The following is a 25,359-nucleotide window of genomic DNA, read 5'->3' as shown; positions in this document are numbered from 1 at the left end:
ATTAAAGTGGGAGTGGGATATTGTTTCAACATAGGAAAATAAATCTGTATTATGTTTATAATAATGGACAAAACTCCCCACATGTGTTTCTCCAATAGAAACAGAAATGCAGAAAAATCATTTGAGAAAGGTGCAATTATTTGCATTATAAAAACAAGTAAGAAGCTAGGATCTGAACAGCATTTCCTCAACCTGATAAAGGGCATCCATTAAGCTAACACTAAATTTTACAGTAAAGATCTGAAAGTTTTCTAAGTATAGGAACAAAATAAGAATGCCTGCTTTTGCCAAATTAATTCAAGAGGGCACTAGTCTAGCCAGAATAATCAGTAAAAAAAGAAAAAGAAACAAAAGAAATGTAAATTACCTTTAATTGCTGATGACATAATATTTTTTAAAATTTATGTATTTATTTACTTTTATTGAATCACCATGTGGAAAGTTACAAAGCTTTCAGGTTTAAGTCTCAGTTATACAATGCTTGAACATCCATCCCTTCACCAATGCACATATTCCACCACCAAGAATCACAGTATACCTCCCCCCACCCCCCCACCCCCCCAGCTCCCACCCCACCTGTGTAGCTGATAAATTTCACTTTACTTTCTCTTTACTTTGATTATATTAAATATTTCAACAAAAACTCATTATCATTGTTTGGAGTTTCTCCCACCAAAGTCGGACCTGATGAAAATGAAGCATTTGATAATTTGTTTTCCATTGCCGAGTGACATAATATTTTATAAAGAAAATTCTGGGGGGCTGGAGCGATAGCACAGCAGGTAGGGCATTTGCCTTGCACGTGGCCGACCCGGGTTTGATTCCCAGCATCCCATATGGTCCCCCGAGCACCGCCAGGAGTAATACCTGAGTGCATAAGCCAGGAGTAACCCCTATGCATCGCCGGGTGTGACCCAAAAAGCAATAAATAAATAAATAAATAAATAAATAAAAATAAAGAAAATTCTGGGCTGGGGTAGCTTAAAGGGCGAAATCATATGCTTTGCACATGAAAGTGATCCTAGTCTCTGTAGCAGCCCCTGAGCACCAGTGAATATTGCCCCCAAAATAAACAAACATAAAAGCCTGAGGAATTCACAACAAAGTAACCAAATAAACCAAGTGGTGCAGACAGTCCAGAAAAAGTCAAAATGTTTATGTCAAATGACTTTCAAAAGGGTCATGTCAAGAGAACTCTATAGTTGAAAGTGATTTTTTTCAATAGATTGTAAGGGCCATCTGAATTTTCACGTGAAAAAATGAACTGGATTCATATTTCAAAAAAATTAAATAAATTCAAAATATGAGGAGCTAAAAATGGTGAAACCTTTAGAATAAAGCACAGGCATTATTCTTACTAACCTTAAATAAACAACCGTTTCTAAGATATCATACCAAAAAAGTGAAAAAAAATGTAATGATCCTCATTAAAATGAAAAATTTTAGTGTTTTAAATGAAACATCAAGGACAACTCAAAGAATGGAATAATTCAGAGATAATAATTATTATTGCAGAGCCAGGAGTAACCCCTGTACATCGCCAGGTGTGACCCAAAAAGAAAAAAAAATTGCTGAGAATACAAAAAATTCTTTTGTTGCTGAGTACAATGAAAGCACAATTTTATTTATTTATTTATTTATTGCTTTTTGGGTCACACCCAGCAATTTATTGCTTTTTGGGTCACACCCAGCAATTTATTGCTTTTTGGGTCACACCCAGCAATCCTGGCTCTGTATTCAGGAATTACTCCTGGCAGTGCTTGGGGAACCATATGGGATGCCGAGGATTAAACTCGGGTCAGCCGTGTGCAAGGCAAACGCCCTACCCTCTGTACTATCGCTCTGGCCCCTGCACAAATATTTTTTAAGTGAGCAATGAACCTGAGAAAAAATTCTCCTCAAAGAAAATATGCAAAAGTTACATGAAAAGATGCTCAGCATCATTAGTAAATAGAAAACTGCAACTGCATCAATAGAGGACTGAAAATCAGAATCTTAATGACATACCGTTTCCATAAAAGATAAAATTATCACATATACAATGTGTTTTAATTTTTAATTAAGTATTACTAAGAATGTTCAGAACTCTTAACTGTCATAGTCATATGTGGGATTGTTAAATTGAGGAGCCACTTTGGAAAACATCAAAAAGCTAAACATAGAATTACCATAAGATCTAGAAATTCTAGTCCTAAATTCTCAAGAGAAATGAAGATAATGTAAGTCCACACAAGACATATACAGAAAAGTTCATAGCAGCATTATTTATAACAGTCAAGAGTGGAAATGTTCTCTCAACTGATGATGAAATGGTAAGTTAAAGGTGGTATATTCATGCAGTGGAATATTATTTGGGAATAAAAAAAGTAAAGATACATGACATGCTACAACATGGGTGATCCTTGAAAAGCTTACATTAAATGAAAGAAAACATACATATAGTGGCCACATATTGTATAAACCCATTTTTATGGTATGTTCAGAACAAGCAAATCTATAAGGTCAGAAAAAGGTTGTCAGGAGCAATGATAATGGATGGGTCAGGTAATCATGAACTCTAATTAGTCACTCATTTATATATATGATTGTATTGGTTGATTACATAGGACATTCACCATCTGATTGTCACACAAATGCTCATTAAATCTGGTGTAACTAATCAGACAGCAGAAATAGTTAAGGGGTGGAGACAGAATTATACCTATAAGTTTAGGTCACTGGACAGGGGTTGTTGTGTTGGGTTGCTATCTCAATCATTGCGGTAACTGTTGTTGAACTTCTGTTAAACTCTGCTGCTACTGAGTCCATCAAAAAGTCAGTCATATTTTTTTCTCATTATCCATAATAACTTGAAATCAGATCTGCTATAACGCATTTTGGCAAGCCGTCCAGGAGATACAATAGTAGTAATGTATGAAACAATTGTTCCAAAGCAAGAAAGGGGCTGTGCAAATAGCCCTGAAGGATAAAACTATGGATTATGACTCTGGAGCTACATATTGTATAAACCATACCATATGTAGGGATACTTGGGTATCCCAAGCCATACCCAGACATGAGATTAACAGAATCCCTCCTAGAGTTTAGTGAACATCCAGACAAGGCCTACTAAATAGAGGATCTCCTCATATTCATATTTTTATTCCTTTTGAGAAACCTTCCACTCATTTGCTCTCTATCCATTTGCCTGTCCCCTTCAAGTACTTCTCTCTCATGCCCAAAATAACCCTCCTGAGAAGGCAACTTCTGCTTGGCCACCACTCATCACAGTTGGGGATATCTGTTAGATTAATCCAATGTCATGTTAATATTGCCCAGACAGGCTAATCCTTCCTCTTTTTGATTGTGTATGGTCTATGGTCAAGTACTAATACTTTCCAGTCATTTTTCCCTTATTCCTTTACATATCACTCTGTACTGATGACTTGTCCTTGCAGTACCTCATAAAGTCCTTGAGATTGAGTGGTCAGATCTCCCACTTGGAGCCCTCCAGTGAGATGCTGAGTTCTTTTCTCTTTCTCAACTGGTATAGACTGGCTTATAGTCTGGGGTTGGAAAACTCCATTTGTTCCAGACCAGGCCTATACTTTCACTTCAACAACAAAAGCTAACACTTGCCTTCATAGTCCTTATAAATTCTTTCCCAGGGATACACACAAACCAGATGGCCCCAGAGCTTTGACATCTCTGGTTCCTGAACAGGGACTTATAACTTGATAAGTGTAACTTATCAGTAATATAAGTTATGCTTATCCTCTTGATTTCATCTGATGCTCCTCCAGATGTGTTCACCCAATAAGTCAAATATACAGACTGCAGCAAAGTCAGCAAAAGGCAGATGGTTGAGTCTCCACACTTACTTGGAGCTGCTTCTGTTAGATGATGAGAGAAACAACCTCTTTCACACTCTGTCTCTGATCTCATCCCCCAAGTGCATTCTCTGTGGGCCTGATGACATCTGTTCAGGCCCATGGTATACAGGGACAGCTTGTTCATGGGATTCATGCCTTAAGGTTTTCACCCACTCAGGATCATCACACCACTGGGTTTTTCACCCACTCAGCTGTGGTGCTCAGCAGCACATCACTGGGTTTTCATCCATTTGGCAGTGTACCACTGGGTTTTTACCTACTTAGTGCTCTGGCCCATGGAACACAGGAACACCTCATCCCTGGGGTACATGCAATTAGGTTTTTACTCACTCAGCACTGACAGGACTACAGCTTGGTGAGAGGTGGGACATTTCACCACCACTCTTCTGCTTATGAGTTTCTGATGGGGAACTTCCAAATAGCCTCAGATGATACACCCTCTAATGTCTATTGAAAACCCGGGAGAAATTTGACTCAGTCTCTGAAGAAAGAACACTTCAATTTTTTAATGTGTTAAAGCATGGCCACAATATAAATTGCAAGTCAAGAAAATTGACCATAATAGGAAGGTATAAATTACAATAGTTTGGGAACTGAATCAGTTCTGCAGAACAAAAAAGGATGTGGAGTCCTATGTCCAATTCTTCTTTGCCTTACATAAAAAAAAAAACTATATGATGGGGCTGGAGCGATAGCACAGCGGGTAGGGCATTTGCCTTGCACGCAGCCGACCCGGGTTCTAATCTCAGCATCCCACATGGTCCCCTGAGCACCGCCAGTAGTAATTCCTGAGTGAAGATCCAAGAGTAACCCCTGTGCATCTTCTCCAGGTGTGACCCAAAAAGCAAAAAAAAAAAAGACTATATGAGGGGTGAGAGCAATAATACAGTGGGTAAGCATTTGCCTTGTATGAGCTGATCTGGTTTTAATCCATGGCATTTCATATGGCCCCCATGCCATGGCTAGGAGTAATTCCTGAGTGCAGTGCCAGGTGTAACCCCTGAGTATTAATGGGTATGCCCCAAAGTAAAAAAAATATTTTTTTAAAAATTAAGCCTACATGAGGAACTAGAGTGATAGTACAGCGGAGAGGGTGTTTGCCTTGCACGTGGCCGACCCAGGTTTGAACCTCAGTGTCCCATATGGTTCCCCAAGCACTGCCAGGAGTAATTACTGAGTGCAGAACTAGGAGTAACCCCTGAGCATTACTGGGTGTGGTCCAAACTGCCTTCAACCCCTACCCCCAAGGGGGAAAAAAGCTTACATGAAATGCCAGGATTGCCAGATGGATCTGGTTTTATTGATAGTTGCTCAGACATGACTCTGAGGTACTTCCTCTCTACAGACAAGTAAGTATCTCCACAACCTAACAAGCCCTTCCATCTGTATGTTTCTGAGTAGTCATTAGCTGACCACTAGGAAGTCTGGATTCAATCATTAGGCTCAGAAAAATGACTAATGGGTTACTTGAGAAAAAGGTTGAATGTGTTTGCCACAGAACAGCCTAGTTTCTTACAAGCAGTGACTGCCACAGTTTTTGCCATCACAGGAGGCCTTTAAATTTGGGAGGGACTTTAACTCTATACTCCTCATTAAATAATGCCTCTCCTAGAAAACAAGGGCAACCTTAGGATGACTAATAGCCACCTCCACAGATTATCATGTTCTTCTTTTGAAAATTCCAGACATTGTTTTGTTCACAGATGGCAGTTCTTTTATAAACAAGGCAACTTCAGAGCACTAGTAGAAAGCAGCGCTCTGGCCCCAGGATGCTTGGTCTAGCTAGCTGAACTCATAGTCATATCCAGAGTTCAAGTATGTCAGTGTCTACATGGACTCAAAGTACGCTTTTTGGTCTTACAGAAATATACTTTCATTTGGTAGGAATGGGAATTTTTGACTGCCAAAATAATTTCTATTAAGCACAGCTTTCATATACTTAAACTATTAAAAGTTATACATCTGCCTGAAAGGATTAAAATCACATACTTCCAGGGTCATCAACAAGACAATAGCAAGGTGAAACTAGGAAATAAAAGGTACCAGAAGTAAAAAAAAAACAACTAGTCCAGAAAACACAGTAGCAATTAAATTTTACTCAGTTGACCCCACAAGATAGGTTCAAATACTTGCTGGTTGTGACAGACATCTTTACCAGATGGATAAAGGCATTCCTCACCAAGACCAAAAATAGAACAAGGAGTAACTAAGGTACTTCTCGTAAAATAATTCTAACACTTGGGCTATCTTACAGCTCTCAAATGAACTTCTTTCACTGCAGAGAACCCAGCAGGTGGCCAATGCTCTGGGGATTAAGTAGCATTTACATTCTGCCAGGAGACTTCAATCACAAATAAAAATGGAAAGAGTAAATATACCTTAAAGAGACAAATCAGAAGGCTAAGTCAGGAAACTTCTCAAAATTGTTGACAATTTTCTCACTCTGCTTTAGGGTTAGGGTTTAGCTTCAAATGTACATTACCTTTTCCACTGGCATGAATCTTAGTTCCTTCAAAGTGCTCTATGGGAAACCTTCATCTACTCTGACCTGACTCTGAGTATTCCTTGCTGCGAAGACATACTCTCTCCTTTTGCTCATTTCAAGGTTTTAAGAGAGTTTGGTCAGCAAATACTTGCTGAGCCTAAATGTGTGCCTGGAAAATATTTATCCCCCCACAAACCCTTGCACTGGTTAAAACTGACCAAGGTAGACCACATTCACCAGAATTACAAACTCTCTGAAAGGACATGTTTCCAGTCTTCTCTTACTCCCACAGCATCAACGTCCCTGGGATTCCAAGCTGGATTCTTCACTCTTGGGTGTGAAGGCTCACATAGGGCAGCTAAGAACTATGACAGTTTTTTATCAGGGAAGAAAAGGGAACTCTGACTCCCACACTGACCACAAGGACAGAGTGCAGCAATCCCAACCTCAGAGCTAAAGTAAACCTCTTCAAAACCTCCCATAAAATATATGAGCAGTGACCTCACCTTTAAACTTCTAAGTATCACCTACATCCCCACTTTCTACTTGTGCTCACTTATAAAAGGCATCTCTTTTTTTGGTGGAGATGCATCCTCCACTGTTTCACTATCATTTTTGGAGATCTCTAATTCTAATGATTTTTTATTTTTATTTGGCCATACCTGGCAGTGCTCAGGAATTACTCCCTGGCTCTCTGCTCAGGGATCACTCCTGGCAGGATCCCTATTCAAGCACTTTATGCACTGTACAATCAATCTCTCTAGCTCCAATTCTAATAATTTTAACCTTAATACTTGCCCCTTGTCTCAGAACTAAATTTGTCTTCCTCGGAGTCCAAGAACTCCAAAAACATCCTGTTCCTTCAACCACTTTAACTAACAGCTTTCTTTTTTGTTTGGTTTTGTTCTGGGTGAGAGGTGGGAACACCTGACTGTGTATAGGACTTACTCTTGGCTCTGCACTCAGAGATCAATCCTGGCAGGGTCAGGAGACCGAATGGGTTTTGGGGTCAGTTGCACTCGAGGCAAGCACACTGCTGGCTGTACTATGACTCTAGCCCCTACAGCAGCTTTCTTCTTATCCATGAACAGGTGCTATGTTTCTATGTCCCTGTGTCCCCTTTTATTCCTTTTAGTAGTGTTTATTTGTTTTTGCTTTTTGGGTCACACCCGGCGATGCACAGGGGTTACTCCTGGCTCTACACTCAGGAATTAGCCCTGGTGGTGCTCAGGGGACCATATGGAATGCTGGCAATCGAACCCAGGTCGGCCACGTGCAAGGCAAACACCCTACCCGCTGTGCTATCACTCCAGCCCCCTAGTAGTGTTTTATTAGTCTCCTTTGTATAGATCTTCTACCTCTTTTGTTAAGCTGATTCCTTGTAGAGTAACATTGGTTGGTTCTTTCTGCCTTTCCAAAGGGAGGTTAGGTTTATTGGGTTACTCCCATCACAGTGCTCCCATTCCTGTGTTTATTTGTAACCTCTTTCTTTGTGCTCTGCTTCCCCAACTGCTCAGTTATTTGTATCTCTTAATCAGACTTTGTTAACTTGTAAATATTGCTTTTCTCTTCTCCTGAATTCCTTGCATAGTCAATTCAGAGCAATGTCCTTTTTGTATATTCACAGGAAGACAGTTAATGCTGTGCTTTTGTAACTTGGCAGTTAAATGACTCCAAATGATATTCACTCCTGGGCATCTGTTCTCTCAACTTAAGCCTCTGTTGCCCTTACTTCCTAGTACCCCAAAAGCAAGGTCCTGACAAGGGACTGGATGGACCTAGGACAACCTGTGAGCTACTCTGGCAATGAAATGGGCCAGGCCAAAGTGCCATAATACTTAACTATAAGTTAAAAGCATGGTCATGGACAAATTCTGTCATGATCCAAAAAGTAACATCTAGATTAGGACCCTGCTAGGATTAGGAAAGATTAATCTGGCCTGAGCACTGTAGTCTTAGATCTATAGTGAGATGTCTCCACGAGAGCCATCCTACAAACTTAATGTATCTCCTACTGTGTCCATACAAAATAACTAATATTAAGAAGTAGAATTAAGATATTAAGTTATGGACTAAGGGAGAGGAGAAACACCCCTAAGTGGTATTTTGCCCTTGAGTGGAAGAAGTGCTTTCATATGTTGATTTTTCGACCAGAGGGGGTGTGGTGGCTACCCCCAATGCTGGGAGTTGGAGAGAAAGTAGAGAGAGACCAGGGTAGTGGGAGTGCAGAGAGATGAGTGGGAGAGACAGGAGGAGATGAGAATGAGGGGTAGTATGAGAATAGAACAGGGAACTTAGTAAGGTTGGAACAGGCACATGGGGAGAATGGAAAAAACTGCAACTGATCACCAACCAGCCTGGTCCACATTTTCTTTCTTTTTTTCAAAAAACTTTATTGAATCCCTGTGAGATAGTTATAAGCTTTCATGTTTGAGTTACAATCACACAATGATCAAACACCCATCCCTCCACCAGTGTACATTCCCCCCCACCAATATCCCTGGTATACCCCGCTTTTCCACCCTCCCCCTGCCTCCATGGCAGACAATATTCCCCATACTCTCTCTCTCTACTCTTGGGCATTATGGCTTGCAACACAGACACTGAGAGGTCATTACGTTTGGTCCATTATCTACTTTTGGCACACATCTTCCATCCCGACTGATTCCTCCAGCCATCATTTTCTTAATGATCCCTTCTCTATTTTATCTGCCTTCTCCCCCCTGCTCATGAAGCAGTCTTCCAGCTATGGGACAATCCTCCTTGCCCTAGTATCTACTGTCCTTGGGTGTCAGCCTCATGTGATGTTATTCTATACTCCTTTTCTCCTTCATCTGCCCATGGCATTGGCCATGCTGGGTGGGGATGTGTCCAGAGACCACCAAATACAGGCAGTGGGAAAGAGCCTCGGAGCTTCCCTAGCCGCCTGGTGATTACACAATTCCTTAACAGGAATTGCACTTGCTTTTCTGAGGCACAATTGTGAACAGGATTTAAAAACTTTCTCTCCCTCCTATCACATTGTTTACACATAGAAAAACTATGAATTTCTGCATATTGTTTTTGTAGCCTGCCACTTTACTATACCTATCTATTGTTCTCAGGAGTTTTTTTTTTTTTGAGAGTCATTGGGGCTTTCTTAGTATCTTGACTTCTTTTCCTATTTGTCTGCCCTTAATATCTTTTTCTTGCCTAATTGTTATGGCAAGGCAAGGACTTCCAACACTTTACTGAATAGTAGTGGTGAGAATGGGCATCCTTGTCTTGTGCATAATCTTAGAGGAAAGGCTTTCAGTTTTTCACCAGAGTACATAATGTTTGCTGTCAGTTTGTGGTAAATGGCTTTAGCTATGCTACAAAAAGTTCCTTGAACTCCCATTTTATTGATAATTTTTTTAAATTTTACTTTTTATTTATGGTTTTACTTTTTATTTATGGTTGGGTTTCAGGCATAAAACATTTCAACACCAATCCCTTCACCAGTATCCACTTCCCTATTGAGAGATTTTATTATGACTAAGTGTTGGATCTTTCTCTGCATCTATTGGTATGATCATATGACAATTATGTTTCCTTGTATTGATATGGTGCCTTAGATTAATTAATTTGGCTATGTAAAATCATCCTTGTATCCCTAGGATGAATCCCACTTGGTTGTGGTGTATGATCTTTTATGATATGCTGTTGGATTCAACTTGCTAATATTCTATTGAGGATCTCTGCATATATGTTCATCCAGGATATTGGTCTGTAATTTTCTTTTTTTGCGTGTGTGCTGTATCTGTCGGCTTTGGTATCAAGGTAATGTTTGCATCATAGAAACTGGCAGGGTTTCTATTTCTTCCATTTCCTGAAAAAGCCTGAGAAGGTCTGGCAAGAACTCATCTTAAAAGGTATGGAGAACTCTCTAATGAAGCTATCTGGGCCAGGGCTTTGTTTTGGGGAAGACTTTTGATTACCAGTTAAATTTCCTTTAATTTAAATGATTGGTCTGTTTGGGTGCTTTGTGTCTTCTTGGGTAAATCTTAGGAGGTTATAGTAGTCCAAAAATTTATCCATTTCTCCTACATTCTTCCATTTCATGGCATAAAGATTTTCAAAGTAATCCCTGATGATGTTTTGAATTTCTGTGGTATCTGTTGATGTCTGCCTTTTCATTTCTAATGCAGTTTAAGGGTTCTATCTCTTTGTGAATCTTGCTAAGGGGTTGTTGACTTTGTTTAATTTTTCAAAGAACAAGCTCTTGGTCTCATTAATCTTTTGAATTTAAAAAAATTCAAATACATAATTTCTGCTCTAAGTCTCATTTTGTTGGTCCTTTTCTAGCTTTTTTTTTGTTATTTTTCTTTTTGTTGTTGTTTTTTGGGGGCCAAATCTGGTGATACTCAGGGGTAACTGTTGGCTCTGTGCTCAGGAATTATTCCTGGTGGTACTCAGGGGACCATATGGGATTCCAGGAATCAAACATACCAGGTCCACCACATGCAGGGCAACTGCCTTACCCACTATACTACTGTTCTGATCCCTTTTTCTAGTTTCTTCATTTGTGCAGTTAGATTATTTATGTGAGTCCTTTCTTCTTTCTTTTTTTTTTAAGGTAGAGTACTGCTATTTATTCAGCCACTGATTAAGCTGACGGAAGCAGGCATGAACGTTACTTAAAAAAAATTTTTTTTAAATCTTAAATTTTATTTTCATAGTTGTTCAGTAATTGTTTACATTCAATATTTCAACACAAATCCCACAACCATTATACCTTCCCACCACCACTATTTTGAATCTTCCCACCGTCATCCCAGCCTGCCCCTTAGATAGATGCTAAATAATTTATTTTGTATTGCTTGCCATGAGTAGTATGAGATGTCATGCAGCTATGAAAGTGGCTGTGCACTTCTGGAATTTAAAAATTTTTAAATATTTGGGGTCCAGAGGCATCTCTGCAGCGAACTGCTCTTTTCTGAGATTAATTTGTGAGTCTCTCAATCATGGCCATTAATGTGCTTAAGTGCACCCAGAGGCAGTTCTTGGGCATGACTTCCAGGAAACCAGAAGCGGGGGGGGGGGGGGGGGGGGAGGGGAGGAGGGAGGAGATAGGGAAGGTCACCCATCCCCGACTCCATGAGGCCTACAGTTTTCAGTCACTAGTCCTGCATACCTGGGTTTCTCAGCAGCTTCATTCTCATGCATGGGTGGGCTCAGGACCAGCCTGTGAAAGTCGGCTGTGAGTGTAGCAGTGATTGAGTTCTGAAGGTTTGTGGCAGCTGGGGTTATCTGGGGCAGGTGGAGGGACACACCTGCCTCACTCCTAAGTGCCCTGATGAAATCAAGCTGGTGCGGGATAGGGAGACATCTCTGTGGCATGCTGCTCTCCTCCGAGATTCATTTGTGAGTCTGTGAATCATGGCCATTAATGCACTTAAATGGCTTGATTTTGATCTTTTTCGAGATTTATTTATGGGTCTCTGAAGCAAGGCCGATAAATGAGCTTGTATAGCTGAGCTGGAAGTGGTTTGTGGGTGTGACTCAAACATATCTAACTTTTGGCAGTTTAACTTCTCAGGAAATTTGGTCCAAAGTTGTTGGAGTTCGGCCAGAGGCACAGCGGCAATTTGGAAGCCTAAAGGCACCATTAGGCTGCTGAAGAACTTGCCCCATAGGTATAGGTTGATGTGCTGGGTGGCACCACACCCCCGCCTTTTTTCCTTCTTAATATACAGCTGCATTCCTATGAGCTTTCCTCCTAATACCATTTCTGCTATGCCACACAAGATCCAGTAACTCATATATTCATTCTCATTTGTTTCTAGGAATCTTGATTCCCTCTTTACTCACTAGTTGTTCAGGGGCAATCTGTTTAATTTCCAAGTGCTTGAGTTTTTTCTCCATTTCTGTTTTTGATTAACTTCTATTTTTTCATGTCTCATGGTCTGAAAAAATAGTTGATATGATTTCTACCCTCTTGATCTTATGGTATGTTTTGTGGTCCAGCAAATGTTCTATCTTGGAGAATGTCCCATGTGCACTGGAGAAGAATATGTAACTCAACTTCTGGGGGATAAAAAGTCCTCTCTATATATCTGTGAAGTCCATCTCTTCCATTTCTACCTTCAAAGTCAGTGTTTACTTGTTGAGTTTCAGTCTAGCTGCTCTATCAAGAGGTAGCAGTAGTGCTGAAATCTCCAACTATCATTGTACTACTATCAATCCTTTCCATCAAGTTCACTATTAGTTGTTTCAAGTATTCTGCTAGTCACTCACTCTTCCAGATGTAAATACCCCTTGATCACTAAAAATGATTATCTTTGTCTCTTGTAATATTTTTCAGCCTGCAGTCTAAGTTATCTAATATAAGTATGGTCACACCTACCTTTGTAAGGTATTGTTTGCTTGAAATATTATCTTCCATCTTTTGATTTTGAATCTGCTTGCCTTGACCATTCAGGTGTGTTTTTTTTTGTAGGCAGCAGAGGTTGGATTTAGTTTTCTAATCTATTCTGCTTTTCTATGTTTCAGTGCATTCAGGCCATTAACACTGAGTGAGATTACCATGAGTTTTTTTTTATTTTTTTGCCATAATTTTATAGAAGTTTGGTGTCAAATTGATTTTCAGTCTATGAAGTCGTGAACTATTGTTTCTTCATGAAAGCCTGTGTCAGTCCTTCAAATATGAACAATAGTCTTGCTGGGTAAGTATTTCTGGTGTTTATCTAATTGAGTTTTTAATATCCTTCTATTGTCTTTGGGCTCACAGGGTCTCATTTGATAGGTCACCTGTGAATCTTAAGGATGCTTCTTTGTATGCAATTTCCTTCCTTGATCTTGTTGCTTTCAATATTCTATCTTTGGCTTAAGTAATTCTGATTAGCATGTTTCATGAAGCATTTTTATTTGGGTCTCTTTTAACTAGTACCATTTGGACCTCTTGAATCTGGGTACAGGCACTCTTTAAGTATGGGAACGTCTCAGTTAAGATTTTCTTGATTAGTGCTTCATCGGAGTTCCTCTGAGATCCCAATTATTTTGTTCCTCTTGAATTCATCACAGTTTTCTCATCTGCTGATTATTTGTTTTGAGACTTCATTCCATATTTTGCTGTTTTCTAGATGTTTTCTGCATCTCATCTTGGAGTTCACTGATTCTATCCTCTGCTGCTGTTACTCTGCTGCTAATGTCTTCCATCAAGATTTTCATTTCATCTACCAAATTCTTTTTTTTTCAAATTCTTTAGTTTTCTTATTTCTGATCATTTTATCACACTTTCTTGTATTTTACAGTTTTTCTGTTAAACAGTACTGTAGCACTGTTTCTTTGAGCTCACTGAACATTCTCAAAATTTTCTCTCTAAACTCCTTATCTGAAAGGTTATATAGTTAGTTGAGTCTTACGGGCTACTATCTGCACTTACTTACTAACCATGGTGGGATTCTGCACTGCTTTCCATTGCACCTGCTAATGGTATATGAATTTACTGCCAGAGTTCAACTGAGTTTTCTGCATGTTATAGAGAAGGGCATACTGTGTAGCTATGCCAGTGACTGCATGTATCTGGGGGTTCCAAAAGGTACTCCTGCTGCTCTAGGGAGAAGTTCCCTTGCAGATCCTGTGACACTCAGAGGTCCTTGTTGGGTGGTGGTGCAGGGAGAAGGAGCTGGTGGGGGCTTAAGATGCACCTGCACCTGATGTAGTGTAGCAAGATAGGGGGGATTGGCACACTTGTCTGAGCCGTCTGCGACATCCAGAGGTGCCTAGCTACTGCTTCTTTGCTTTGAATCCATATACAGCCAAGATCAAGACTTACTACTGGCACTGTGTCAGGGATCAGTCCTGGCAGTGCTGAGGGACCCTATGGGGTATCAGGGATCAAACCAGGTAAACCATGTACAAGACAACCCACTATATTTCTCTGGCCCAAGACATGCTTTCCTAACAGAATCCCCGATAAAGCAAGCTAATGGAGTAGGTCTTAGACCCACACCTTTAGGAATCAAAAAGCACTCTTCAAAAATACACTCCACTGGATTTCCATAACCCCACACAATCCTGATTTTCTTCCTGCCATTCTGGTTATGACTGGCCATATCTTGGTTGGTTGTTTTTCATTTCCTTTACATTTAAATGGTTCTGCCTCAAGAATCTTTTTTTTTTTTTCAGTTACACCCAGCTGTACTCAGGACTTCCTCCTGACTCTGCACTCAGGGATCATTCCTGGAGAAGCTCAGGGTACCATTTGGGGCTCCTGGGATTGAACCCAGGACAGCTGCATGCAAGGCAAGTGTCCTACCCAATGTACTATCTCTCTAGCACACAAGAATTCAGTAAGGGGTGTTTGGGTCCTTGGTAGAGGGAGGTGGGTACACTGATGAAGGGGTGTGTTGGAATTATGAACACGACAAACTAATATTAATAGTATTGTGAACCATAGAATCTCAGTCAATTCAACAATTTTTAAAAAAAACATTTTTTAGACCCCCTGTTTATACTCCTTCCCTCAGTTTTCTTATATATTTCATGACATTAAGTATTATTTATAAGGGACCTGTACAATAGGGTAGGGTACTGTGGTGGACTCAGGTTTGATCCCCAGCATCCTAGATGGGCCCCCATATACTGCCAAGAGTAATTCCTGACTGCAGAGCCAGGAATAACCCCTTAGCACTGCTGGGTGTGCCCCCCCAAATTATCTATAAGACTGATAACACCCAAATTTATACCAATAAAACTATTCCACCTGATTTTCACCAATATTTCACACATATATTCAACTTCCTAATTTACAACCCCATTTGGTTATCTTTTAGTATCTCAAATAGAAAATTAATGAAACAGAGCTCATAATCTTCTCTTTATCCACCCAAATAAAACAAAAACTAGTAATTGGCAATGTAATTCTTTCATTGCTGTAGCTAAAAACTGCTATCATCATTGACCTTTCTATTTTAGCATTGACTGCTATAATATACTTTATCAGTATATCATGCTGCCTCAATCTCCCAATTGTATCTATTTCATTATTTCCAATATTAGCACTCTGGCCCAACCCAGAACTATCCATCTCCTAATTAGAATACCACAGCTGAGTCCTAAATCTTATATTTCCATCATATTCCTCTCTCAGTCTTCTCTCTAGGGAGGAGCCAAAGTGACTTTGGTTAAGTTATTAGGTGAAATCATGGCATTAATTTTATTAAATTGTTCCAGAAATCTCGTTTCATGCAGAAAACCAAAATCCTTTCAGTTGCTTAGAAAATCCTATACAATCTTCCCCATCACCATCACTTAATTAGATTTCACTTTTCAATTTCACCAAAATTCACACCACTCTGAGACATCCTTTCTTACTGTTCCTCAAAGACATAAGGAATTCCTCTTTAGTGTTTGCTCTTGACAATTCCTTTGCCTGCAATGTCTTCCCTCAGATACCCACACTCACATCCCTTCAAGCCTATTACTTATTAATTCATATCTAAACTCTTTCCAATAGTCTCAATGTACTATCTCTTTACATAAAAAGGAGAGCATGTTTCATGGAGTATTTTTATTTGGGTTTCTTTTAGCTGGTCCCATTTGGACCTATACCTCTCTATATCTGTAAAACTATATCTCTCCTGCATATAAAAATATGCATAAAATGCTCAATGTTATTTATACTATATATTTACATGTATATAAATAGAAAATTATTTTGCATCTTCCTGATCAAAGTTTCCTTAAGTTTAAGTATTTGGGTGTTGAAGAGAAAGCTCAATAGGATAGAGTACAGCCTTGTACACTTTCAACCCTCAGCACAGCACAGTCTCCAGAGCACCCCTGGGAGCACCCCTCAACATTCCCCACCTCCCTCCAAATGTTGAGTATTTCATTTTGCTCACTAATGTCTATCTAGTGTTAAAATAGTCCCTGGAAAGTAATAATAAATATTAGTTGAAAGAAGTAACCAAAAAATACCTATTTCTACAATAATTTGTATTCTCAACACCACTTACAGTGTCTTAAGTTAGGAATGACCAATGGTGGCAACTGATGATAAAACAAAATTTATGAGAACAGATAACTGACCTACTGACCACTGGATAGATAGCATGTATGGGGGATGGATAGGGGGGAAGATCATGCAAGAGCCCTCTGGTGAGACAGAACGTACCCAGTACTGATTGGGAGAAAAAAGAACTGAACATAGTATAAATCACTCTTTAAATATTTTTGTGGGGCTTTCCAAGCAGTGAACAAGGGACCCTGAGGCCACTTATGGCTATACTCAGCAAACTGGGCCAGAGGGTTTAATGCAAGAACTTGAGGAGGTATGGAACCCTGCTTTGGGGTCTCAACAGTGCCAGGAACTCCCAGAGCCATCCAAGAAGTGCTCTGGTCAATTTTTCTTTTAACATGAGACTACATATGTTACACCTTTCCAAAATGCTCATTTACCTTAATAACTGACTCTGTTTTCCTTTAAGACTCAACTGAAAAACTGTATTCTCTAGGAAATATCATTGTAGACTATTATACCAGGGTACCACCCCATAGATACACTAGTGGTAGCCCTAGAACACTAAGTATTCTAAGATTTCATTTGATTTTTTTGTTTGGGGTCCAAGAAGTTGCCCCTGAGCTTTGTTAGAATTGGGACCCAAACAAAAAAATCAAATGAAATCTTAGAATACTCTGTGTTCTAGGGCTACCACTAGTGTATCCATGGGGTGGTACCCTGGTATAATAGTCTACAATGATACTTCCTACAGAAATATCAGGGTCCATGCGGTGCTGAGGATTGAACCAGAGGATTCTGCATGCAAAGCATGCACTTTATCTACAGAGCTTTCCCACTCGCTCTCTCTCCCTCCAGCTCTCCCTCTCTCCCCCCCTCCCGCACCCTCTCTCGAGCGTGCGCTTTCTCTCTCTCTCTCTCTCTCTCTCTCTCTCTCTCTAATGATTTTATATGATTGTTCACTGTGTCTTTTGTTTTGTTTTGGGGTCACACCTAGGTATGTTCAGGGCTAACTCCTTGTTTTGTGCTCAAAAATCACTCTTGGTTGGGCTCAGAGGGACATATGTGATGCTGGGGATTCAACTGTGTTGGAAATGTGCAAAGAAATGGTCTCTTTTGACTGTACTATCTCCCTGGTCACTTGGCTGTACATAAAACTGTGAATATTTAAAAAGCCACAACTCTGAATATAGCAAGGCACCTTGTACAAAGAAAATGTGCAATGAATTTCCTCGATGAGTAAGAAGACCCTGAATGAATAATAATTTTCTTAGTAGTTTCTAAGAATTTGTTATTATAAATTCCTTTTTTAATGCATGCTTTTCTTAGTTTATATACAAAACATTATATTTTTTGATATAATAGATGCAAGTTTTATTTTTTTAATTTTTTTTATTGAGTCACCATGTGGAAATTTACAAAGCTTTCAGGTTTAAGTCTCAGATATACAATGCTCGAACACTCATCCCTTCACCAGTGCACATATTTCACCACCAAGAATCACAGTATAGCTCCACCCCATCCCCCCCACACCCCGAGCCCCCCCCCCGCCTGTGTAACTGATAAATTTCACTTTACTTTCAATTTACTTTGATTACATTCAATATTTCAACAAAACTATTATTGTTTGGAGTTTCTTCCCCCTAAAGTCGACCTGCTGAAAAGGAAGCATTTGATAATTTGTTTTCCATTGCTGAGAATGAAGAGATATGAGGTCGAGTGACTGCACTAGCAGCCTCACGGTTTTGGGTTTCTGTATTTTAGTATTTTAATAACTAAGTCCAGAGAAATATCTGCCAGAAATTGCATCACTGCAAACCTGTACTTTTCAGTTATATTATATTCCACATATGAGGGCAATCTTTCTATGTCTGTCTCTTTCTTTCTGACTCATTTCACTCAACATGATACTTTCCATGTTGATCCATTTAAATGCAAATTTCATGACTTCATGTTTTTTGGAGGCTACATAGTATTCCATTTTGTAATGTACCAGAGTTTCTTTAACCAGTCATCTGTTTTGGGGCACTCTGGTTTTTTCCCCGATTCTGGCTATTGTAAACAGTGCTGCAATGAACATAGAAATGCAGATGTCATCTCTACTATACCTTTTTGCCTCTCCAGGATATATTCCCAGGAGTGGTATTGCTGGGTCAAATGGAAGCTCAATTTCTAATTTTTTGAGAATCGTCCATATTGACAAAACATTATATTTTAATAGTCATCTACATATGTAACACAAGACGTTATAAAATAATTAGGGAATTACAATGTAAATCTAAAATTCTGTACTTTCCCTAAATAAATACATTTTTATATATTGATGATAATTTTAAAGTATTTTAGTTAATCACAACTTCTGTATAAATCTCTTTATTCTATCCCTTACATTATAAAGTACTTGAAAAACAGAAAAAGAATTATTTCGATATAGAGAAACAAAAAATGATATCTTTTTTTTTCTTTTTTTGGGGGGAGGGGTCAGACCTGGCGATCCACAGGGGTCATTCCTGGCTCATGCACTCAGGAATTACCCCTGGCAGTGCTCAGGGGACCAAATGGGATGCTGGGATTCAAACCCGGGTCAGCCGCATGCAAGGCAAACGCCCTACCCGCTGTGCTATCACTCCAGCCCCCAAAAGTGATATCTTAATGAGGGAACAGAATTATTATGTAGTCTATGAAAGTTAAGCTATCCTAATTTAAGTTACTTATATACATACACATTTCCCCAAATTTGTATGTAGTCTATGACAGTTAAGCTATCCTAATTTAAGTTACTTATATACATACACATTTCCCCAAATTTGTATGTATTCTAATATTTTCTGAATTATTGCTTCAAAGTATAATGCTTAGGAAAATTCTGATGTGAGATCTGAGGAGAGGATTTATAACCATTTCTCAAACTGCTTATGTTAAGAACTGTAGTCCTGTGTATGCTGGGATCCAGTCTTGCAGCAGGCTTCCCAAAACATCAGTTGGGGTACTCCTCAGTTACAACTCTAGTGGTTTCTGAAGAAAAAAGAGAGATTTTGCATAAAATCTCTTCAGTGGTTCTAATGTTCTTGCAAGTTTGGGACATATTGACCATAGGTCTGGAAATACTAAGTTGATACGTGGCTTTGTAATAATTCTTGCACACATCAAAAATTGCTATCTCAGTGCTGGAGAGAATACAGAGGGTAAGGTTCATTCCAGGTTCAATCCCAACACCAAATTCAGTCCCCCAGACCGAACCAGGAGAGTAGTCCTTGGACATGGCCAGGTGTGGCCCATAAAACTGAGGGGGAAATTGCTATCCTGAATCCATGTAAAAAACAAAAAAATTGCTCCACCATGGAAACAACATATATTCTGAACTGCTTTTCCAACTACAATTTTGACAATGTATTGAATGAAGTTTCTATACCACAAACATAGAGCAATTAAGAACCACTTTGACTGGATTCTGGTAAGGCTTGATCAGTTTTCTGCTTAAGCACACCACCTACAGAAATCAATTTTGAAAGGGGGAAAGGGGAGAACACCACCTACGACAACTGAAGAAAAGAGCTACTACAATTTTCATTTTGTCTTTTAAAAAAGTCATTTCTAGACTTTTGAAGCAATGAGTAATTATTCTTCAAACTTGAAACCATATAATATGGTATATTTTTCAAAGTATTTCCAATGCATTATATCATTTAATCTCATCACTGTCTGGTGAGACCTTTTCACCATTCTGAGAAAAAAACACCCTTCAGATTCTATAGTTATAGCTTCAAAATACCTAAATAGTTTTGAACATTTCAGTCTATAGGTTAACTTGCAAAAAAAAAAAAACTGTCGCCAACAACAAAACTCACCAGTCTAATTCCACTAGTGTTTTTTTTCACTAGTGGTAAATATTTGAAAATTGGTAAGAATAATCAGTACTTCAAAAACAAACTTGTCAAGAATGTGTAGATGGGAAGTAACTAGAAAATAAAACTTGAAAGCTACTGCATCCTTTGAGAAAACATCTGGCAAAAATAGTAAAAGATATTTCAAGCTACATATATCTATTTTACACTAAAAATGACTGTAATCTTGGGGATGGAGCAATAGTACAGCAAGTAGGGCGTTTGCCTTGCATGCAGCCGACCCGGATTCGATTCCCAGCACCCCATATGGTCCTCTGAGCACCACCAGGAGTAATTCCTGAGTGCAGCACCAGGAGTAACCCCTGTGCATCGCCAGGTATGACCCAAAAAGCAAAAAAAAAAAATTTCAGGTTAAGTGTTAACTTATAAAATATATTAGACTAAAATATATATTAGACTACAGTCATTTTTTTTTTGGTTTTTTGGGTCACACCGGCATTGCACAGGGGTTACTCCTGGTGCTGCACTCAGGAATTACTCCTGGTGGTGCTCAGAGGACCATATGGGATGCTGGGAATCGAACCGTGTTGGCCGCGTGCAAGGCAAAAGCCCTACCTGCTATGCTATCACTCCAGCCCCTTAACCTGAAAATTTTAAACTTAAATGTTAAACTTAAGTTAAATCCTAAGAATTTTATTGCTACAACTTGATAAACAGAGAAAAATTTTAAAATGACCCTAAAGTCCATACATTCTCATGGTGAAACTAGTTTTTTTTTCTTTTTGGGGCACTCCCAGAGATGCCCAGGGGTTACTCCTCACTCATGCACTCAGGAATTACTGCTGGCAGTGCTCCGGGGACCATATGGAATGCTGGGAATCGAACCGGGGTCGAGCAGGTGCAAGGCAAATGCCCTACCCACTATGCTATCGCTCCAGCCCCACCAGTGAAACTAGTTTCTATATAAATCATCAGTATTAAAAAATATATAACTAAAGGATAGGGGCTATAGTGATAGTACAGTGGGTTGGGTATTTGCCTTGCACCCGACCAACCTGAGTTCATCTCCAGTATCCCACATGGTCTTCCAGCACAGCCAGGAGTAATTACTGAGTATAGAGCCAGTAGTAACCTCTCAGTACCACCTGGTATGCACCAATCCTCCCGACACCAATGGATAAATTGCTAGAGATGTACATATAGATGCTTAGTAAAAGGAAATAAGCCAATTAAAGTTATATATATAAAAGAGTCATTTGGCACCATTATTGGAAATCCTAGATGACAGTAAGAGGACAGAAGGACTGGGAAGCAAATGCTACACTGGTCATGATTTAGTCTTTGTGAACCAGTCAAGCCCTTCAGATTTTCAAAATCTGAGGACAATGACCTCCACTTTCTGATCAGCCTTAACCTCAGATTAAGTCATATTTAACGAGTCGATTTCACCTACCTTTCAAGCAAATAAGGAAATAAACCAGAAGAAAAATTAGTACTGAATTTTTATAACTAGGGTTAACATTATAACATTGTTCTATACCAGGCATTATATGTATAAATATTATACTTACGTATACAATGAGACATGTTGAAAACTTACTGGAATCATTTCTACACTTATATTTAAAACACCAAACTGGATGGTTGGGTGGGTGAGGATGGAAATGTTTGTATATTCACCTGATCTATCTATCCATCTATCTATCTTTTCACACACAAAAAAGATTGATCTGTTTGAAAGAAAATTTCAGAGCCTTTTGATTTTCTAGTTTATAGTCTCAGTACTACATTAAATCTTTGCTATCAATTTCAAGATGCTAGAAGATCCAGATTTTAAATAACCTATATAAATTTTCAGAAAACCTTTTGTTACAAATTATTTTAAGGATAAATTATTCATAAAATAATAAGTATGATAAAAAGAAAGAGTAACTTATTGAGATATATGTATGAGTTGTGCCACTGTAAGTTCTGAACAAAGACAAAAACATTATCTTCCTATAATTTACTGAAACATAACTATAAAAATTCAAGCAGCAACACATATAACAACACAGTTAACGACTGCTGGGAGAAAAAAAAACAAAACAGCATTTACCCCCACTGAATAAACCATATCTAGTTTGGGGAGGCCTTAGTATCATGTTGCTCTCAATTATCAAGGAGTAAAAACAACAGAAATGCTCTAGGAGAAGGCTTCAAAAATTCTTTGCACCTACGCACTAAATGAATTCAGTGTAACAGACTTATCTTGACTAAGACTTCAATCAAGGTTACCTCAACTAGGTAAAGTACTATCCCCTATACTATAGGTGAGCTAACACATAAAAAAGAGAGACTGGAAATGAACGGGGAAGAGGAGTCAAATAGAGGGTAAATTCTTTTCTTGGGGTGACTAACAAGTTACAGTAATACTAGCTGAGTGATTTTTTTAAGTAAAAAATAAATTTGCACTGTTATAATAGCTCAGCAACACTGACTTACTGAAAAACAAGAATGCTAACTTGAGAAAAACAACTTGTTAGCTTTCCTTCCAAAATAGTGTTATCTCTACAACCTGGAATAACTCCACTTCTTTGTCTGAAAAAAAAAAACAAGAACTCCAAACAGGGCCTCGCTGTCTGATCCTCAATCTCCAATTTTAGCTTTCCTTTTCTTTATTCCATCTTGTCCTACCTTTTCTTTGCCCTAGGCCTCCTTTTCTCTCTTGTAGATTTTACAGGACAGGGATGTAAAACAGAACAACTTTGTTACTGGTGGAACTTAAGCACTAGAGCTTCACACCTGCCAGACATCAGGTAAGGTACCACATCGAAATGCCCGCTTTTAAACCCTATGAGCATAAATAAGGGAATGAAAGTGAGTATCCAAAATCCAACCCTAGACTGTATTCCAACAAACGACTGCAGGAGAGAAACAGACTCAAAACGTTCTTAAATATGTTTTCTGTTGGGGCCAGAGCGTTAGTACAACAGGGAGGGTGCTTGCTTTGCACTTGGCCGACCCGGGTTCCAGCCCTGTTATCCCATGTGGTTTCTGAGCTCCAACCCACCAGGACTAATCCCTGAGTGCAGAGCCAGGAATAACCCCTGAGCATCGCTGGATGTGGCTAAAAAAAAAAAAAAACAAAAACAAAAAAAATGAGGGTTATAACAAAGCAACTCATATATTATATGTTCTGTCAAGGACCAAAAAAAAATATTGTGCTTGAGGTAGTAATTAATGGCTTTGGATAACTTCTGCACCTTTCAACTTGATTTGTCACATAAGTTCTGCCCTGATTGAAATTTTCATTTTAAATACACCGCTCATTAAAGAAACGAAAACAAGCAATTGGGACGAGTTTCACAATCATCCAAGGAAGAACTCTGTCCTTTAGCCCTTCTCTCTCTCTCTCTCTCTCTCTCTCTCTCTCTCTCTCTCTCTCTCTCTCTCACTCTTTCTCCTTCCATCTCTCTCTTTCCTCCTCTCTCCTTTCTCTTTCCTTCTCTCCCTCTTTTTCCTTCTTTCCTCTTTCTTTTTGCTTCTCTTCCCCTCTTTCTCTCTTCTTCTCTTCTTTCTCTCCTCTCTTTCCCTCTCTTTCCTTCTCTCCCTCCCTCTCTCTCCTTCTCTCTCTTCTTTCTCTTTCCGTCTCTCCCTCTTTTTCCTTCTTTCCTTTCTTTTTGCTTCTCTCTTTCCCTCTCTCTCCTCTTTCTTTTCTCTCTTTCCCTCTCTTTCCTTCTCTCCCTCCTTCCCTCCCTCCCTCCCTCTCTCTTTCTCTCTCTCTCCCTCCCCTTTTCCCCCACGTGATCTAAGAAATAAACACAGGGGCAAACTTAATTGGGAGTGTCTCAACAGTGGGGCCCTGACAACCGGCAATCAGTAGCATCCTTCTCCAGCTGCTCCAAGGCTGAAGCCTGACCCCCACGCGCCCCCCGACACCTCCCCCAAATTGGGGCGTGCTCTGCCGAAAGCCCAACGAGCTGCCCCGAAGGCGGCTGAGGGTTTCCGCCGCCGACCGGGAACTCACGACTGCGGGCCGGGAGGGGAGGGCGCCCGAGGGTGCCGCCAGGGCGCGCGTCCGTCCCGGACCGGGGTGAAGGACAGCCCGCCCCAGGTCCAAACCCCCGGGCCAGCCAGCGGGCGACTTCGGCCAAGCAGAGCCTCGCCGGGCTCCGGAGGCTGAAAGTGCTCAGCGTTCGAAAGCTTCTGTCTCTTCTGCGCTCGGGCGTCGCGCCGATGGACAGGGGCAGGGGGCGGACTTGGTGTGCGTGTGCGCGTGTGTGTGTGTATGCGTGTGTGTGTGTGCGTGTGTGTGTGTGCGTGTGTATGTGTGTGCGTGTGTGTATGCGTGTGTGTGTGTGTGTGTGCGCGCGTGTGTGTGAGTGGTGGGCGGGGGTCTTCCCGACCAGCGGCAGAGTAGTCCGGGAGCGCGGGAAGGGGGGCGGGGGGTGTCAGGCGGCGGGTCCGCTGTCCACGGGGGGCAGCCCGCGGCAGGGCGGCACGTCTCGGGCCGCGGGGCGCCCGGAAGGTCTGGGCGGCGCGGGGGCGGCGGGATGGACGGCGCCCCCCCAACCCCACCCCACCCCAGCCCACCCCCCACCCCGGCCCGGCCCCCGCTACCTGATGATGTCGTCGCTGTGGCCCCGGTAGAACTTCTGCCGGTGCTCCCGCGGGCTGTACACCACGCCGACGCCCGCCACGAAGTACACGATCTCCTTGGCCGCCGTGTAGTAGAGGTTGTTGCGGCACTGGTGGCCCCGGTAGCCGTACACCCACTCGAGCCGCAGGTGGCAGCCCGGGGCGCTGCGGGCCGCCATGTCGGGGCGCCCACCCGCCCGCCGGGGCCGCCCGCTCGGCAGCGCCGCGTCCTCTACGCCGCGCCCGGCAGGTGCATGGCGCGTCCGGGGGCCGCCGCGGCCGCCTTAGCCCACGGGCGTGAGGAGAGCCCCGGCCGCGAGGCAGCGCATGCCGAGGGCCGCGCGCGCGCGCCGGCCGGCCGTCAGGTGAGGGGCGCTGAGGCGAGGCGCGCGGCGCGAGCTGGAGGGGGGGGGACACGCGCGCACCCGCCCGCCGCCGCCGCCGCCGCGTCTCCTGCAGCCGCAGCGCTCGCCGAGACCCGCCTCCCGCCTCAGCGGCCGCCCGCGCAGCCCGCGACTCCCCGCCCGGGTCACCTGCGGCGCTCGCGCCCCG

The 25,359-nt window shown here is 41.1% G+C and overlaps 1 protein-coding gene across 2 annotated transcripts in view; it reads right to left on the bottom strand.

The window, feature by feature from the left end:
* The window catches only part of EML5 (EMAP like 5), a 169,679-nt gene extending 144,320 nt beyond the window's left edge, over positions 1-25,359 (bottom strand). Inside the window, exon 1 of one of the 2 annotated variants that reach the window (XR_008629256.1) lies at positions 24,790-25,359. Coding sequence is in view for 1 of the 2 variants with exons in the window: in XM_055131814.1 (XP_054987789.1) it covers positions 24,790-24,986 (197 nt within the window). In the remaining variant the exon portion in view is untranslated. The remainder of the gene's footprint in view (positions 1-24,789) is intronic. The other variant, XM_055131814.1, reaches the window with a different exon arrangement.

The sequence above is a fragment of the Sorex araneus genome, chromosome 3 (genome assembly GCF_027595985.1).
Source record: "Sorex araneus isolate mSorAra2 chromosome 3, mSorAra2.pri, whole genome shotgun sequence".
In the NCBI taxonomy this organism is placed as follows: domain Eukaryota; kingdom Metazoa; phylum Chordata; class Mammalia; order Eulipotyphla; family Soricidae; genus Sorex; species Sorex araneus.
This window is presented reverse-complemented; position numbering and strand designations above follow the sequence as displayed.